The sequence below is a fragment of the Dysidea avara genome, chromosome 2, assembly GCF_963678975.1.
Source record: "Dysidea avara chromosome 2, odDysAvar1.4, whole genome shotgun sequence".
NCBI lineage: Eukaryota > Metazoa > Porifera > Demospongiae > Dictyoceratida > Dysideidae > Dysidea > Dysidea avara.
In genome coordinates, this window is record NC_089273.1 from 6,748,725 (window position 1) to 6,765,018 (window position 16,294).

Here is a 16,294-nt window from a genome sequence, read left to right on the forward strand (position 1 = left end):
CTTTGCAGGGGTGTAACCGCAAAACTTTTAATGTAAACTTTATCAGATCATATGCTTGGTTATAAATTAGTGACCAGCGGAGCAAAAACTAGCCGTTTTCGCATTTCCCTCAAAATCCATTTTATTACATCCCTGTAATCTATCTATAGTAACAAAATAGTGGACAGCCAAAGTATCAGCCTTTTGTGATGAATGGTCTTGGAGTTATAGTGTCCAACAGTTGGAACAATGATAAACTCGATTTGTACAGCAACAATATGGGAAATAAATTACAGGCGCTTAGATGATCAATTACAATTTGTGACCCAATTTAGGAAAACCATCTTTTTGGGCACATGCAAAATTTGCAGGAAAACTCAATTGAAAATTTCAGCAATTATTTTTAAATTTATTTTTTTACATACGTATTTGGATAAAGCAATGATTAAGCCTTCTTCCAGTGAAATTTCACATCCAAAGCTTCTTTCTGCTAGGAGATATGAATGATTTTATCAGACCATGTAGTGATTTCACCATGCGTGGGACACCAATTAACTTACAAATGCGGTGACTTGTTCAGGTGCTAGAATGGTTAAAACTAAGTCTTAGACAATGATACATGGCATTTAATTGAAGAAAAGGACCAGGAACACTTGATTTAACTATCAGAAGTTTCTTTATAATATTTTTAGACAGTAGAAATAGAATTATTTGTAAACAAAGTGATTTGTCACAATTTGTCATGCTTAATCACTCACAGAATTCAATACATTAATATGAAAAGTTACTTTGTAATGTATTAGACAGTAAATTGACCATATCTCTGGAACTCTTCAAGATATCAAGCTGAAATTTTGACACAAGATAGATAATCACCCAGTTCCTCATTTTAGCTACAAAAGAGAAAATTGACCAATGTGCCAAAAAGGATGGTTTTCCAAAATTGGGTCACATTTACGATTGAAACAAGCTACGAAGATGGGACTGGGCTCAATCTGTGTACCATGAACTGGCAAATTAATTAAGGTATAGTGCTTTCCCTGTATTCCTCAGTGGTGACAAAGAAGGCCATTACACCTAAGAAATAACGACAGTAAAATTATGTTGTATATATTTACTGCATCATAAATAAGTACCCATAACTCATGTATCCTTTGCTGTGCGAACATGAAACAAAGATTTTCTTACTCTCCATGAACTGGTGAATCCATTGGGCTTTTAACTAATCATAAACAGCCAAGCTGTAAAAAAGGGTGTGGCCTCTGGCACCAAATTCACCTGAATTGTTGTTATTAAATTTTTTGCCATTAACCTACCATCACAGCTGTTTCTTGGCTGCCACCTTTGATTTCACATCTTTTTTCACCTGGCTTTTTGGAGGCCACACCTTTTTACAACTTGGCTATTATTGATTAGATATCACTTAATTTCATGGCTAAAGCCAGCCTATGACCAGCTTTAGGTATTTCTTTTAACTTGTCTTTTTCTTTGCCACACAGAGAAGATTATTATAAAGAAGACGATTTTAATGTTTTTTTAGCTACATGTACATTTAGGTAATCATTTACAATTGTGTTGATTGATCATAATAATAAGTCAAACAAGTTGAACTGTTCGCAGCTGAACACTCTACAGGGAAATGTGTATATACTTCTACAGGAAGCCTCACAATGTAACTGTACTTTTTGAGTACATGGTGAATGGTTTGTAGTTGAACTCACCACATGGCAGCTTATTTCTAGCTGAAACACACAAAATGTAGCTGAATTCTTTCTTGTTTCCAGCTGATCTCTACAGGGGCGACTTGTTTCTAACTTATCTCTGTACAGGGTGGTTTGTTTCTAGTCAATCTCTACAGGGTGAATTGTTGCTAGTTGATCTCTCTACAGGGTGACTTGTTTCTAGCTACACTCTCTACAGGGTGACCTTAAATGTGGTTGAACTCGCTACTGGGTGACTTGATCAAGCTGATCTCTCTACAGGGTGATTTGTTTCTGGCTGATCTCTCTACAGAATTTGTTTCTAGCTGATCTCTCTACAGGGCTGCTTGTTTCTACTAAGCTCTCTACAGAGTGACTTAAAAATACTTGAACTCTTTGCGTAACAGGGTAACTTGCCTAACTGATCTCTCCACAAGGGACTTGTTTCCAACTGAATACTGACAGGGGGACTAATTTATAGCTGATCTTTCTACTGAGAGATTTGTTCATAGCTGGACTCTCCACTTGAAATAAAAGTAGTTGGGCCCTTACAGGGTGACTGATCTCTCTACAGGGTGCCTTGTTTCTAACTGATTTGACTTATTTCTAGCTGAACTACCAGGGAAGAGCATATGAAAATGCAATGCTAAATCATGAAATTTCATCCAGTTTTCGTGGACACTGCCTATAAAAGTTTATTTACGGTCAATGTAACCATGAAATTTTCTTATGCCATGAAATAATTTGTCGGTGCTATAAAATTATCACCACTTTTTATGGGCATTTCATGGCATAGATATTTTCATGAACTATCCATGAAATGACTTTCATGACACTTATGGAGATTATTTTACTGTTCATGGATAGTCGATAATCCATAGGTGTTTCATGGCACTGTTCTCTGGTAGTACTACATGATGACTTCATTTCATCTGACCCCTCTACAGGGTGACTTGTTTCTAACTAATCTTTCAACATTGATTTGTTTCAAGTTGATCTTAGTACAGGGTGATTTGTTCTAGCTGATCTCTCTACAGGGTGACTTGTTTCTAACTAATCCTTCTAGGGGTGATTTGTTTGAAGCAGACCTTTTACAGGGGGGTTGAAATGAGGATAATCTCACTACAGGGTGACTTGTTTCTAGCTGATGACTTCTTACTGGCTGAACTCTTTTAGATGACTTGTTTCTACCAGATACCTCTACAAAGAGATTTGTTTTGAGCTGATCTTTCTACAGGGTGATTTGAAATGTAGCTTATCTCTTTATAAGATTAAATTTTTCTAGCTGTTCTCTCTCTGCAGAGTGACTTCAAAATGTAGTTGAAACCTTTGCAAGATAACTTGCTTTTAGCTGATCTCTCTATTGAGAGAGTTTGTTTGTAGCTGAACTCTCCACAAGGTTGCTGATTTCCACATGAATCACTCTACTAAATGAGCCAGGGAAAATAGAAAGGGACCTTAGGGCGAAAAGTGGGAATTAACAATATCCCTAATTATCTGAACTAGTGTAAAATTTTCCCTGTTACAAAATATGTCATTACTCATGTTCTGTCCATTGTATATGAATTTTCAGGATATTGCTAATACATCAATGTATTTTTAAAAATTACGGGGGTGGATAATTACATATTAATAATTGTGTCATTCTAATTAATGCACACTGTTTAAATTTATATCCGACTTAAATAGTGCTGTTCATAGCCTCACACATGATATAAATATAAAATCTATAACAATTAGATAGAACACCTATCATAGTATTTAATTACTGGATAATTGGTTTATTTGGAAATCACCCTAAGGACCTTTTCTATTTTCCATTGCTCATTAATATAGCTGAATTCTCTCTAGGTGGTTTGTTTCTAGCTGATCACTACTGAGCTCTTTACAGGGTGACTTGAAACATAGCTGAACTCTCTACTCTGCACAGAGAGATTTGCTTGCTACTGAACTGTCTTCAGGGTGATTTGTTTGTAGTTGAACTCTCTACAGGGTGATTTGTTTGTAATTGAACTCTCTACAAAGTTATTTGTTTTTGATACTAGTTGAAAGGTGACTTGATTGTAGTTGAACTCCCTATTGGGTGACTTGTTGTTAGCTGAACTCTCTACATAGTGACTTGATTGTAGCTGAACATTCTATTTGAGTGACTTATTGCACAGCTGAATGTTCTATTAGGGTGACTGCACTATTAGAGTAGCTTGATCACACACTTGTTACACCTCAGGGGCAGATCCAGGAACTGGCAATAGGAGGGGCACAAACAGGCTAAGCTGTAGATGGTTGGAGATCCAGATTCTCTTGTTAGTTGCTGCATTTTTGAAGTAGCAAATAATCACATCTTAGTAGTGTCCTACTGTTGTTTTGGCCTTTGCAGTTGGTTGCGAGCTCTTAAAAGCCTCCAAATGTCTTAACTACAAATGTACTTACCACACAACTCACATTGTACATAAGATCTGCTGTTATGACTAGTATGACAATGATGTTGTGTGATATTATCATCCCAGTATGGAGTTTGGTGAAATTCTGTGAATGTTATAAAATGATAGCATTACATAATACAACAATCATATTATCACCATATATACCTGTCCTCAGTTTATAAGGAAGATCAGTCATCACTGATATCATATTAAACAAGTAACAGAAATGTTTATAATCTCTGGTAGTGTCTAACTGAATTAGTAGAAGGTTGATAATCCTCTGACATCTGATTCTTGAGGTTTCTCCATTGACAATAAAACTCTCCACATCACTAGGAATTTCTAAATGTTGTTTTAGAGTTTTGATGGTCAGTTTACAGTTAGGTATTAAACTCTGATACAACAAGTTGTAGTATCTGATCAGAAATAAAAACTCTGTTAAAGATAATACTACGTATAATAAAGTAATTATAATTGTTATCTCACCAGGTTCTCTCATGATTACATCAACCACTTGTGGTCCATACAAACAGTCTGGTTTACTTGTGGCTGTGATAGAATATTAAATTTTCAGATATGCTATTACATCATTTTATCCGTACATAATTTGTTTTGTATAAAGTATTAAATGTTGCCAACATGAACAAGGCATACATATTGTACAACATGTGATAAAAAAACCTGGCAAACACCATTGATGTTCACTTTTACTATGAATGGATAGCCATACCAATCCACTACACAATTATGTATTTACATCACAGCAATACCACTGATTTGTTTGCTCAGGCTACTTTCCACTTGTGGATTTCTACAATGAGACATATGCAGCCACTGGGAACACTCAAACAACTTGGATTTCCACTAGTCACAGAAACACGAGGATAGAAATGCGAACTCTCTCACTTTGAGAGGCACAGGTGGTCTTTAGAACCCTATATTGAAGCTGTAGACTCCATACTGTATGACCTGCTCTGAAGCGTTCTCCATTTTCTGTTTATTTAGTGGTTCTACATCTACCCACCCACCATCCCACTACTACTCATGGTGGTGTGCCTGTGTGTTACAGATATAGTCAAAAAGTTGCTTAAAATTATGTATATTATTATTACAAGTACAAGGAATGTTTACTATTATTATTATTGTTTAGAATGGGCAAGGTACAGGGGTATCTACGATACACAGTTTAGATACCAGAGAACAATGTAGGCGAGACTACACACAAACTTAATTAACGAGGCTGCATGCTGAGGTAGTTTATTGTGGATAGCCAAGCTCACATCATCTGAGAGTTTCTAAATAGCTAGCATAAAAACTAGAGCTCGGCGGTATTGAAATTTGAATACTCGGTATTAGTAACAGGAAAATATCACGGTATATCGGTATATAGTTAGCTTGTTATTGTAACTGTTGCATCATTTCTTGAGCCTAGTATGAAGCGGTATCATCCCAAAAACCAAAAAAATATAGTTCAGTACAAGTAAGCATGTGTTGTAATGTGACAACCTCAAGTTTTTGTTTAGGGTGTGTCTGCTAAACCATCAACAAATTGGATAATTAAACACCAAAGGCTGGGTTAAAACCGGCATTCATCGATATACCGGTATTTTGATATATCGGTTATCAAAGGATGTCACGGTATGATAATCGGTTATGATAATTTATCACGATAAACGGTATTACCGATATATCGCAGAGCACTAATAAAAACCTATGTTGGCTCATTTTATGGATTTAGAAATTTTCTGCACGAAGTAGGTAATAAAAAAGCAAACTGTACATGCTAGCATTAGGATTTATCCTTAATTTGAATTAATCATGTCAGTGCCACTACACCGGCATCACATTCATAACATTACATGACAATAGTGCCAGCCAGTATCAAGTACTTACTATGTAGGGCTAGAATAATCTTGTTTGTTCATTGTTTGTTCAGAACGTAAGCTATTAAGAAGCAAACTGTGAGTGTAAGCAAGCATCCACATTTATCTTTTTGTGTTAGTGCCACAATGTGACATTGGTGCATTGTATGCCTAGATCTGAATGCTAATGATGCTTGTCATGTCAAGAAAGTAAGCAATCAGTAGTGATTTGTAACCTCATCATTTTCAACACACAGCCCTAAAATCTCTCCTCAGTAAAACTCCATCTTCTTTTAACTTAACTTTATGCAAAACTCGAATCCTGGATTCCAGTGCATCTAGCAAAATTTTATTTCAAGTTATTTGGTTTGGCATTTAAAAAATTATTGGATTTTTAAAATCTATAAAAAACTATGTAAATTTTAGGCTTGAGTAATTAGAGCAAAATTCTAGTACACTCGTGGCACTTGGTACACCTTGCATTTCCACAAGGTTACAGCTGGATCCAGCATGATTTAGAGCTTGTAGAGGTTTTCAGTAGTGCTGATTTCGATTCTGACAACTGTACAAGTGATAAAGAAGAGTGTACTAGGTGTAAATGCTACATATTTCAGTTTATTTGTATTTAAAGTGCATATATCTAGCCTGTATGCACTATACTCAAATTTATTGAGGTGTTTGTGTCACTGTTGTAGTATTTTGTGACCAACTAATGTATTCTTTTAGCCCATGTTATTGTATTTGCTTCATGAAAAGGAAATGGGTACTATGCTCCTTTATAAAGCCGGTATTGGTATTTTATGCTCCTTTGTAACCAGAATCAGTGAAGAAATATCTTTGTCGGTTGGCTAGTGGTCGTTGTTAGCTCCAGGAGCAGGCTTTGATTGAGAGCTGTTTCTGCTAATGAAAACCATGGTAATTATGTGAGAATTGAAGTTAATTTATTTCATTGTCTGTAGATGACTGTCATTAGTCCTAGATCATTATGTGAAAGCTGGGGCTGTATGGTGAAATGTTTTTGCTTAACTCCGTTTAACTGACGAATCAAATAGATCAAGAGAAAATTACCAAAGGTGTTATTTTTGAATTGAGTCAGTTTTGCAAAAGCCATTTGGTTTCCTGGAATACATTTTATACATGGATGAAATCAACTTGTCCAGGTTCATCCTTACTAAAGTTGCCAGCATTGAAATCATACATTTATCAAATTGAAACTAAGATCAAGCAACTTAAGCGGAACCATTGTGATGAAGAAATAGTCTGTTATAAAGGAGCCATTTCTCAAGGAATGTCAACAACCCAATGCCAGCACACTAACAGTGGATAGAGAGAAAGTTCAAGTACAGCTAAACAAAATTGGCCCTGTGAAACAGCAGTATTAACATCTGTTAATAAATCACTAGCTTTCAAACTTGAAACAGTTCAAAATGCATTAATACTTCAAGAAACGAAACCAGATGATCTCACAACCAAATTACTTTAGCAAAGCATTCGGAACACCAATAAAAAGCTGAAACATAGAGTGAGAAAATCTTTAAATTAAAGGATCAAGTGAAAGAGAATGAGAAATTACAACAAGGTTTGAATAAGGCTACCACACGTGTTAAGAGTTACCAATATAAGTTAGGTGTGTCTAAAAGCAAGTGTGATACTATCAGTGAAAAGTGTGATCACTTGGAGTCAGTTGCTCAGGGTCTTAAAAAAGACATGATCTCATTTAAACAATCCTTAAAAGATTCAGAGAATGATTACGTGAGATTGTTTGAGAGCCTGCAAGAGCTGGAATCTCATATGTTTAAAACCAAAGAGCACCAGAAAAATACTAGGATAGTATAAGAGCATGTTGCATTGAGCTACTGAGTCTTAATGTGGGCATAAAAAAATGTGGAGCCTGTAATTAGATCTGTTCTCAAGCATATTGCATTGTTTGAGATGAAAGAATTGCCACATCCCATTACCCCTACTCAAATGCATTCTGAGATGAACGGCTTAGCTTGCCAACAATTGAATAAGAACTGAAGGAAGGAGATAATCTCACTCTTTATAGTGATGGAACATCGATGGGACATCAAAGTATCAACAACAGTTTTAATCTTTCCAACTTTCTACCCCACATAGTACATATTCTCTTGGGTTAACAGGAATGCTGAGTGGATCAGCTACTCAGGTATTGTCTACATTTCAAAAATCCTGTATGACTTAGAGTTTACATCCCAGTCTGGTTCAAGTCATGTCATCCTGTCCAAAATTAAGAATACAATGTCAGATCAATACATTATCGAGAAGAACTTTAACTCTCTCTTACAAAGTTATCGTATGGAAATTTTACCCAGTGTGGTTGATAACTGGGCTGAGCTAGGTGAAGATGAGCAACAGGGTATCAGTACGTTAAACAACTTCTTTCATGGTTTGCATCCTCTAGTGGGCATGGCAGATGTTGCATCTTCTACATTACTGCAGCAGGAACTGATATATTTTGAAGGAACTGTTGGTACTACAGCTCACTCTGGTAGCACCACCATACATTACGAATCTGGAATAGTACATCTTGTTAGAACAGAATGTAAAGCTCTTTGCAAACATGGAAGTGAGCAAAGTGGTGTTTATCAGTCTTTCACTGCCTTTTTTGCCACCAATGGTATAAACACGAATCCGCTAGTTTCATTCCAAGGATACTGTTTTAATAATTATAGTATTTTATGATGCTGGAGCACTGTACTACACATTTGAGCAGGTAGTCAGCTTTTTTAACGATGTATGGTTGACCCCAAACCAATTTTCTCAAAGCGGTTCACAGTGATATCAGAGCTCCAGAACTTGTAGCTGGATGTCGTGCTCTTGGTTTAATTACAATTGCAAGATCATTACAGGTCCTCTTTGGCACGTGCTAGAATCTGACAATGTAACAATTTTGGAGATGAGTACGTATTTTGATGTGTTTATCACAACACTAGATGCATGGGCTCAAGATGCCAACAGATTGTTGCAAGGGGATGCAGAATTGTATGCAAATTATCCTCCAACAAAGGATGAGATTTGGTATCACTTTATTGCTAGTACAGATCATGATGTAACTACACAGGAATTGCCTGAGGTTTTGCGTAACGCTTTCTCAGCTCTTCTTTTTCAGCTGGTACAAGACCGCTTACCTGGTGAAGCACACTGTAATCCTAGTGCTGAGCTTACCAATGAAATTAAGTCAGTTTCCAAAATAAATGTTGTGAGTGAACGAGACTTTGGAAACTGGATTGTATTTCACGTGAAAAACTAAATGCCACTACACTGTCTTTGTAAGCTATGATTTTGTTTTCCAACAACAAAACTATGAATGAATTGGCTGACTTCTAAATCACCAGAGGAAGTACAGCACCTTCTTCAAGCTGACAGGAAAATAGCACCAGAGTTCAGGAGATTGTTTAAGGAGAGGAAGAAAAATACTTTGAAAGAGTGCATTAAAGCTCTGCATGAAAAGCAACATGCATCAGAGGCTGCATGTGCAAAACAATTAAGGATTAAAGAAAATCTTACTAAAGATATTATTCAGTATGGCCTGTGGAAAAGCAAGATGATATACATTGCTGAAGGTGTTGCTAAGGAGAGATCCAAGACTGCAAAGTTGAGGACTATGAAAATCCAGTTTAACTTTAGGAAATGGGTTTTAGACCAGAGAAGCTATCATCATAAAGAACTGTTTTTGTTTTCTAAAAATAGACAACAGTATGCTGTAGAGGAGCTGATGGATAACCTTGTCAAATTGATTAATGAGGAAAAGGTAATCTCTGGGCTAGCCAACGAAGGAAGGGAGTCATTGGTTGGAAAAGCCATTATGCATAGGTGGCGAGACAAGAGTGGTGTTGAGCAATGGTACTTTGGTGAAGTCCTGAGTAAGGTTGCAGGGACCAATGAATGGTACAATGTGCGGTATGAAGGTGAAGATGATGTATTATATAACACTTAATTTACATGAGGACATTGACGTAAGGGACTTAGAAGTTGTTACATAGCTGTTCATTCATTGAAAACATTTCTTAATAATGCGCATTTCAGAAACATAATAAATGCACCTTTTGGTGCTAATTTTCCTATGTAAAAGTGAGGAGATTCCTGCTGGAGCTGAAAAATACTGTGTTACCAGACCAGACTGTGGAAGGAATGAACATTTGTGGGAAGCGTCAATGCATTTTAAAGGTGATGCTAAAAAGCTGCTATTATTTAGTTCATTCACTGAGAGAAGTATTCTATTTGAAATAGAGTATGTGTTGTCGGAGCGTTGTAATCAGGACCTATTGGAAATCTTCTTTGACCAGCAGAGATCCAGGGGTTACCGCGATGACAACCCATTTATGAAGCAGTGCTTGGAGAATGTCCAGGCACTGGTCATTCAAAAGTCATTAGCCTGCAGCGGGAGTAGCAACATTACCAAGAAAAGAAAGAGCATGGGCTCATTATCCCCATTGTCCAGACCCTTACCCAAGTGTAAATGCAAGCAACTTAATTTTAATTAATTACTGTTATTCTGACTTGAAAAGAAATTAAATTTACAACAATGTGACAATATTCAATTACTAACATAATGATTGTACTAATGTAATTCTTTACTTGTTCCTTTTGTACCTTTGACGTTCTTTTTGGTAGCTAAGTTGTACTGCTCCAGAAGCTGGCTTGCAATGGAGAACCCTCTGATAGTAAACCACTCTTGAGCGACTTCTCATAAACATGACATCTTTCAACAGAAATATCAGTAGCGATTTCCCACAGGAACCTTACATTTCATCACAAACCACCTCGCACATCACCTTTTGTTTTTGCTCACCTGCTGCAATAAGCCTATAGGTGATCATCTCAATGGCGAGAAAGCACCTATATGTATCATCAGATACATGCCGCAAGCCTCCCTTATCATTAGTATAGGTCCACATTTTGACATAGTCCAGGTATGAACTGGTGTCCTGAAGGATGTCCCCAACAGCATCTTGCCCAACCATGGACAATAATGCCCCCACAATTTTAACTGCCCTATCTTCTGTGCTCTGCTGGTGTATTTTGAGTAGTTTATAAACAACATATCCTGCTGCATAGTAAATAGCATTTTCTTCAATCTGCTACAACTGGCGTGTTGGCTCTGCTTCAGTGGGCACTAGTAGGTCATCTGTATTGTCAACTTGAAATAATCTGTCTTCAATCATCTATGCATATATAAAATGTATTTATGCTTGGTAAGGATAGACAAAATATACTCCACATGGATGTGAAACTAGGAAGCGCACTCATTCTACACTACTAGACTGCTTTAGTATGATAATATTATTATAAGATTTAAACAATGGTTCAAAATACTTGCCTGCAGAGTATATTATTCAGCTACACATGTGCAAACACATGTACAGTTGGCATTTCTTGATATCACGTCAAATGAACATACTCAAAGGCCTCCAGCCTAGCCTGGTACGGTCAAGAGATGTGACCTGCCTACTGATAAAAAACTACAGTGTAACTGGCTAACCTGCCACAATAATATGATGTTGTTCATGCTGCCTTCTTCCTTGGTCCCTAGTTGCTGCAGCACAACAGGTAACCTCTCTACTTGATATAAGTATGCAGCATGAAACAACTTTTGTTTAACGGTCACCATCTTCCTCTTCTCTTGTATTTCTTCACGTATTAACTTGTACATAGCACAAAAATCATTGTTCTCTTTAGCACATAAACCATCGATTGTCACCAAAAATAATGCTTTTACATCGATCATACTGAATCTTCAAATCTTCAAAAAAAAATCTCGCAAGACTTCTTGGAAACCAACTAACCGTGAGGGATTTTTACCTTTAGCCACCATATCTGCATTAACAATGGTGTAGGGGGCACGCGAGGGGCGCAAAACCAGCCTAGAATGGGGGGCACTTATTAGTTTCATATCCAGGTGGGTATATTATCTATGAACAAACAAAGTAGTCTGAAGTCAAAAAAATTATTTTTTGCAAAGTGTGCAAAAAGACAAAGAATAAAAAACAATGAAGAAAAATCGAAACTTTGGCGGTTTGTGTCATGTCGCAGAAATGGCTGGAGAGATTTCCTTCAAATTTGGAATGTGAACTACCCTAGCTGGTGGGCAATGCTGCAGCAAATTTGGTTCCAACCACTTAAGAGATCATCGCGATACAAAGGTGTGAAAATGATGTTTTCTTTCTTCCTGTCAATTTACCCATGGTGTGTAGTGCTGACTTCTTGGGCTACACAACATACAATACTTGATGGCAAAATATTATTTGTGAACATGGCCGGTTTTCACTCAGTGGGTCAAATATGTGAACGGGTCTGCAAAAACTAGGTATGTGGGAACAAACTACACCCTGTCACACTAAAGGTCATATCACAGTACTGAAACAGAATATTTGCGTTCTGTAACTTGCATCATACAACCAATTAAATGTGAACTAAGAATGTCATTGCCATAAGATAATAGTATTAAAAGTTATGATTCAAGGAAATTTGAAAAAGTAGGCAAAGATCATGTGCCCACATGCCCTATTTTTGCAGGCCCAATCACATATTACTGTACATAAGTTCAATCAGGGATCAAAGAAGCAAAAAGTGGAGAAACAAGGGAGGTCACTCTACATTTTAAACACTATAGCCATCACTGAATTAAATGTCCACTAGCATATCTTCAGGTGTAGGCAACTTCTATTTTTTTGCTACTTTTATTGCTTTGATCCCTAATTGAAAATAACATTCTTAAATTTTCCTTATACAGCTACTTGTTTGTTAACTATTTTGCAAAATTATTATGACTAGTGAACCCATGTATATCACATTAGAAGAAAAAATGGCAACAGGATTATTGCTTTTATCTGAACATGTGCCACAATCATCAACTATTGAAACAACAAAGTGGCCATAATATATATTTTTACCTATGTTCAGCCTATTGCACAGTTCAGCCAGTTACACAGTTTTACAAATGAAGAGCACTATGAGAAGTCAATCCAGTCTAACAGAAAACTCGGATACTTCCTGTTACAAATGTTGGGAAGCCATCACACAGTGCTACTGTGAATGACACCTTACCCTGTCAGCAAAGATAATTGGGAGACAAAGGAAAATACAAGTAAGTCCATGAAGAATGCATTGCACATATGCAGTATGTCAGAAGGCTCCAGGCGGATTAAAGTGATGTCCAGTGAAAAAATCAAGCCCATAACCTAAGCCATTATCAGTAACGTTTGTCTGCATGTATCAGGCAGTCAGTCTGTCAAGCAGTCAGTTGATTGAATATTTTTTTAATTAACAACCTAATGGAAGCATTTCGGATCTTGCTGAAGTAATTTCTGAGCTTAGTTACTGTATACTTAACCAATATTGCTAAGGCACTATGAAGTTATAGTGAGATTGGTTTTAAGGTAATATTTGTGGTCAGCAAAGCCCAAACCCTCATGATCCCTAATACACAGTATTATCACACTGCATGTTACAGGAGACAACTTGCAATGGAATGAACACTGTAGTTTACTGACTACACATTGCAAATCTCAAATCACTAGCTCTCAGCCTTCCCTAGGTATACTGTGAATCTATCCATCTATTAATATGCATATAATGGTGGTTTTCCCAAATTAGGAATTACATATACGGTAATGGTTTTGCAATTGCAACTATAAAAGAGAGTACAGTTCTTACTAGTTAGATGATTTGATGGATGACTTGTACCAGTATAAGAATGATATTCCATCATAATGGTGTCTTCTTCATCATCCATGTTGATACCAATTTATACTGTGGTTGTACAACAATGAAACATTTATTACTACACTACTATACCTAATTATAGTGTATGACTTGATTATCACTATACTATCCTCCTCTTAATAACCGTTATTACACAATGATTGTATGTTTACCTCAGTTGACCACAAGGTGGTTATGATTGGAGAAAAGGGAATATTTTTAGGAAAGTACCCACATATTTTGTGGTCAGTATTAAATTACATCATAGAAACTAGAACCATCTTTTGTGCTGTTTGTGACGGTCAACATAATAAAGATATATTACATGTATTTATCAATCAATAAAGTTGAAATCTAACCGCATACAACAACACATTTGCATACATATAACACAACATAATACATGTAGACTATGTATGTGATCTTACCAGGAAATTTCTCACAAGTGACACTTCAACAAGAGCTACTAAACTGTTATCAGTGTTGTTAGGTGACTACCCAACTAGTGTAGTGTAGCCCTACAACTACCTTATCTAAAACAGTCTGTTGAAACAAATCAGTTGTTCAATGAGATGATCTTCCTCAGTCAACTAAAACTAGTTCAAAATGACAAACTGGATGACTTGTTATAATATGATCAGATATAATATGATCACTTGCTTGTGCTTGATCAATATACCACACTGTTTTGTTGATTATCTTCGTGTAATAAGAGTTCTGTGAAAATCTTGATATTGTAGTGCTACAAACTTAAAGTCATAACTAGAATAGTTCACACAAGACACTACAAACTTTATGAACTATTTACAGTAATACTTGTCTTGATATGTTACCAACTGTTATCTGGAATAGGTGACAGCCAAACGCAACCGTAAAATACTTGGATTATTTATCAGATGTGAATAACACAACTTCAATAGTGAATATTCACTGTAGTAACAGTCACACTTATTGAGATATGTGATATTGTAAAAGAGACAGGTCCACAATAAACAACTAGTTATAAAGGATGATAATCTATGGACACTGTAGATTTACTGATGTACACAAATGATCAGTAGCAAATTAATATGTAACCTTCAGATTACTAACAACTTGTGTATTGTAGTCACTATTGCTAGTACCTAACACTGTAAATACTGTTAGTATAAAAGACTGGTAATATCAACTTTTTTGGTATAGTTGACTGTTAACAGAAACACTTTACTGTACTCACAGTGTTCAATGTGAATTTCAGTGACTGACTTTGTAGTAAAACTATTACACAAGTTCTCTGATGTGAAAATTGATTTCACCACTTGTTATAACTCCTTCAATTATTTCACCAAATCACTTCCAGTCAGTCAACTACGAATCTATACAAACAAGTAAGATCAGTAAATATTCTAGGGATACACCAACACTGATACTTTTTATTGCTATTGGCCATTTTTGGTGATATCAGGTTGATGTCATTCATAGTTTAAGTGACAAATTGAATTACCGAATTACCAATATTTTGTATGGTATCATTTTAAATTGGTTTTCAAGATGGCGACATACATTGCCAGTTCAACGGACATTACAGAAGAACATTATAAACATGAATTACATGCCGTGATAGTTAGTACAGTTGAATGGGAAATAAGCCATGAAACCAGATTCATTAAAAGCATATATACATGATGTTTGATTGTCATGATTCAATGCATGATGGCCACAAAGCCAACAAGCAGTACTATAAGATATTAACAAGTGTATTTAAGTACAGAAAGTTGGCTTATTAAAGTATTCATATCAGGCAAGCATCAGCCAATTTTTCACCAACAATGTATCAGAATTGGATCAGCTGGTAAAAGTGGTATGGGTGCATCCCTACATCATATACTTAGTCCCACATGCAGTATTACGTTAAAGAACTGTATAATTATATCTGAACACATGTACTATGTCTATATGTTATAACTGTTTTATAACCATGTAAAAACTTTTGCATTTCCCAATTATAAAGTATTTAATTGGTAAAGTGTCTGTACATGCACGCTAGTGTCACAGTGAAGTCAATACCATCAATAATTCTTCTACCTTAAAGGTCAACTGCAGTGAAAACTAATACATTGTAGTATATTGTTGCTAAAAACATGTGGTACTATTAGTTTTTAAGTTTCTGACATGGTTTGGCTAATAATCACAGTCCTAGTTTAGCTAAGTCACTTGTGGCTACACTTGTGGTTTCATTTCGGAAACCGCATCATACACCGTCATCATCAGATCCGGTTTACACTGAAACACACGAGTGCGTGAGTAGCTACATTGCTACAAGTATAAGTACACAACTACAGCTAACAGCTGCCAGTATTGTGCTTGTAGAAGTGGTTTGCAGCTGTTTAATTAATTTTTCGACGAAGAAATATGCCCACCCGTTGTATAGTAGCTGGTTGTAATGCTGCTAGCGGATTCGAGAGTGGGAAAGGCTGCAGTTTTCATGCGTTTCCAAAAGATGAAGGATTACGAAGAAAGTGGACCAGTGCAGTGAAGAAGCAAAGGAGTGACTGGGAAGGCCCAACTTCGACTTCAGTGTTATGCTCTAAGCACTTCGAAGCCAGCTGCTTTGATACTGAAGGTA

At 36.3% G+C, this 16,294-nt stretch overlaps 1 protein-coding gene across 1 annotated transcript in view; it reads right to left on the bottom strand.

Annotated features, from left to right (window-relative positions):
- The window catches only part of LOC136246504 (uncharacterized), a 152,258-nt gene extending 137,209 nt beyond the window's left edge, over positions 1 to 15,049 (bottom strand). Inside the window, exons 1-5 of the mRNA XM_066037984.1 lie at positions 14,118 to 15,049; positions 13,642 to 13,737; positions 4,589 to 4,651; positions 4,268 to 4,537; positions 4,122 to 4,205 (exon numbers count right to left, since the gene is read on the bottom strand). Of these exons, the coding sequence (XP_065894056.1) occupies positions 4,122 to 4,205; positions 4,268 to 4,537; positions 4,589 to 4,651; positions 13,642 to 13,720 (496 nt within the window). The 5' untranslated portion in view covers positions 13,721 to 13,737; positions 14,118 to 15,049. The remainder of the gene's footprint in view (positions 1 to 4,121; positions 4,206 to 4,267; positions 4,538 to 4,588; positions 4,652 to 13,641; positions 13,738 to 14,117) is intronic.
- Between the last annotated feature and the right edge of the window lie 1,245 nt (positions 15,050 to 16,294).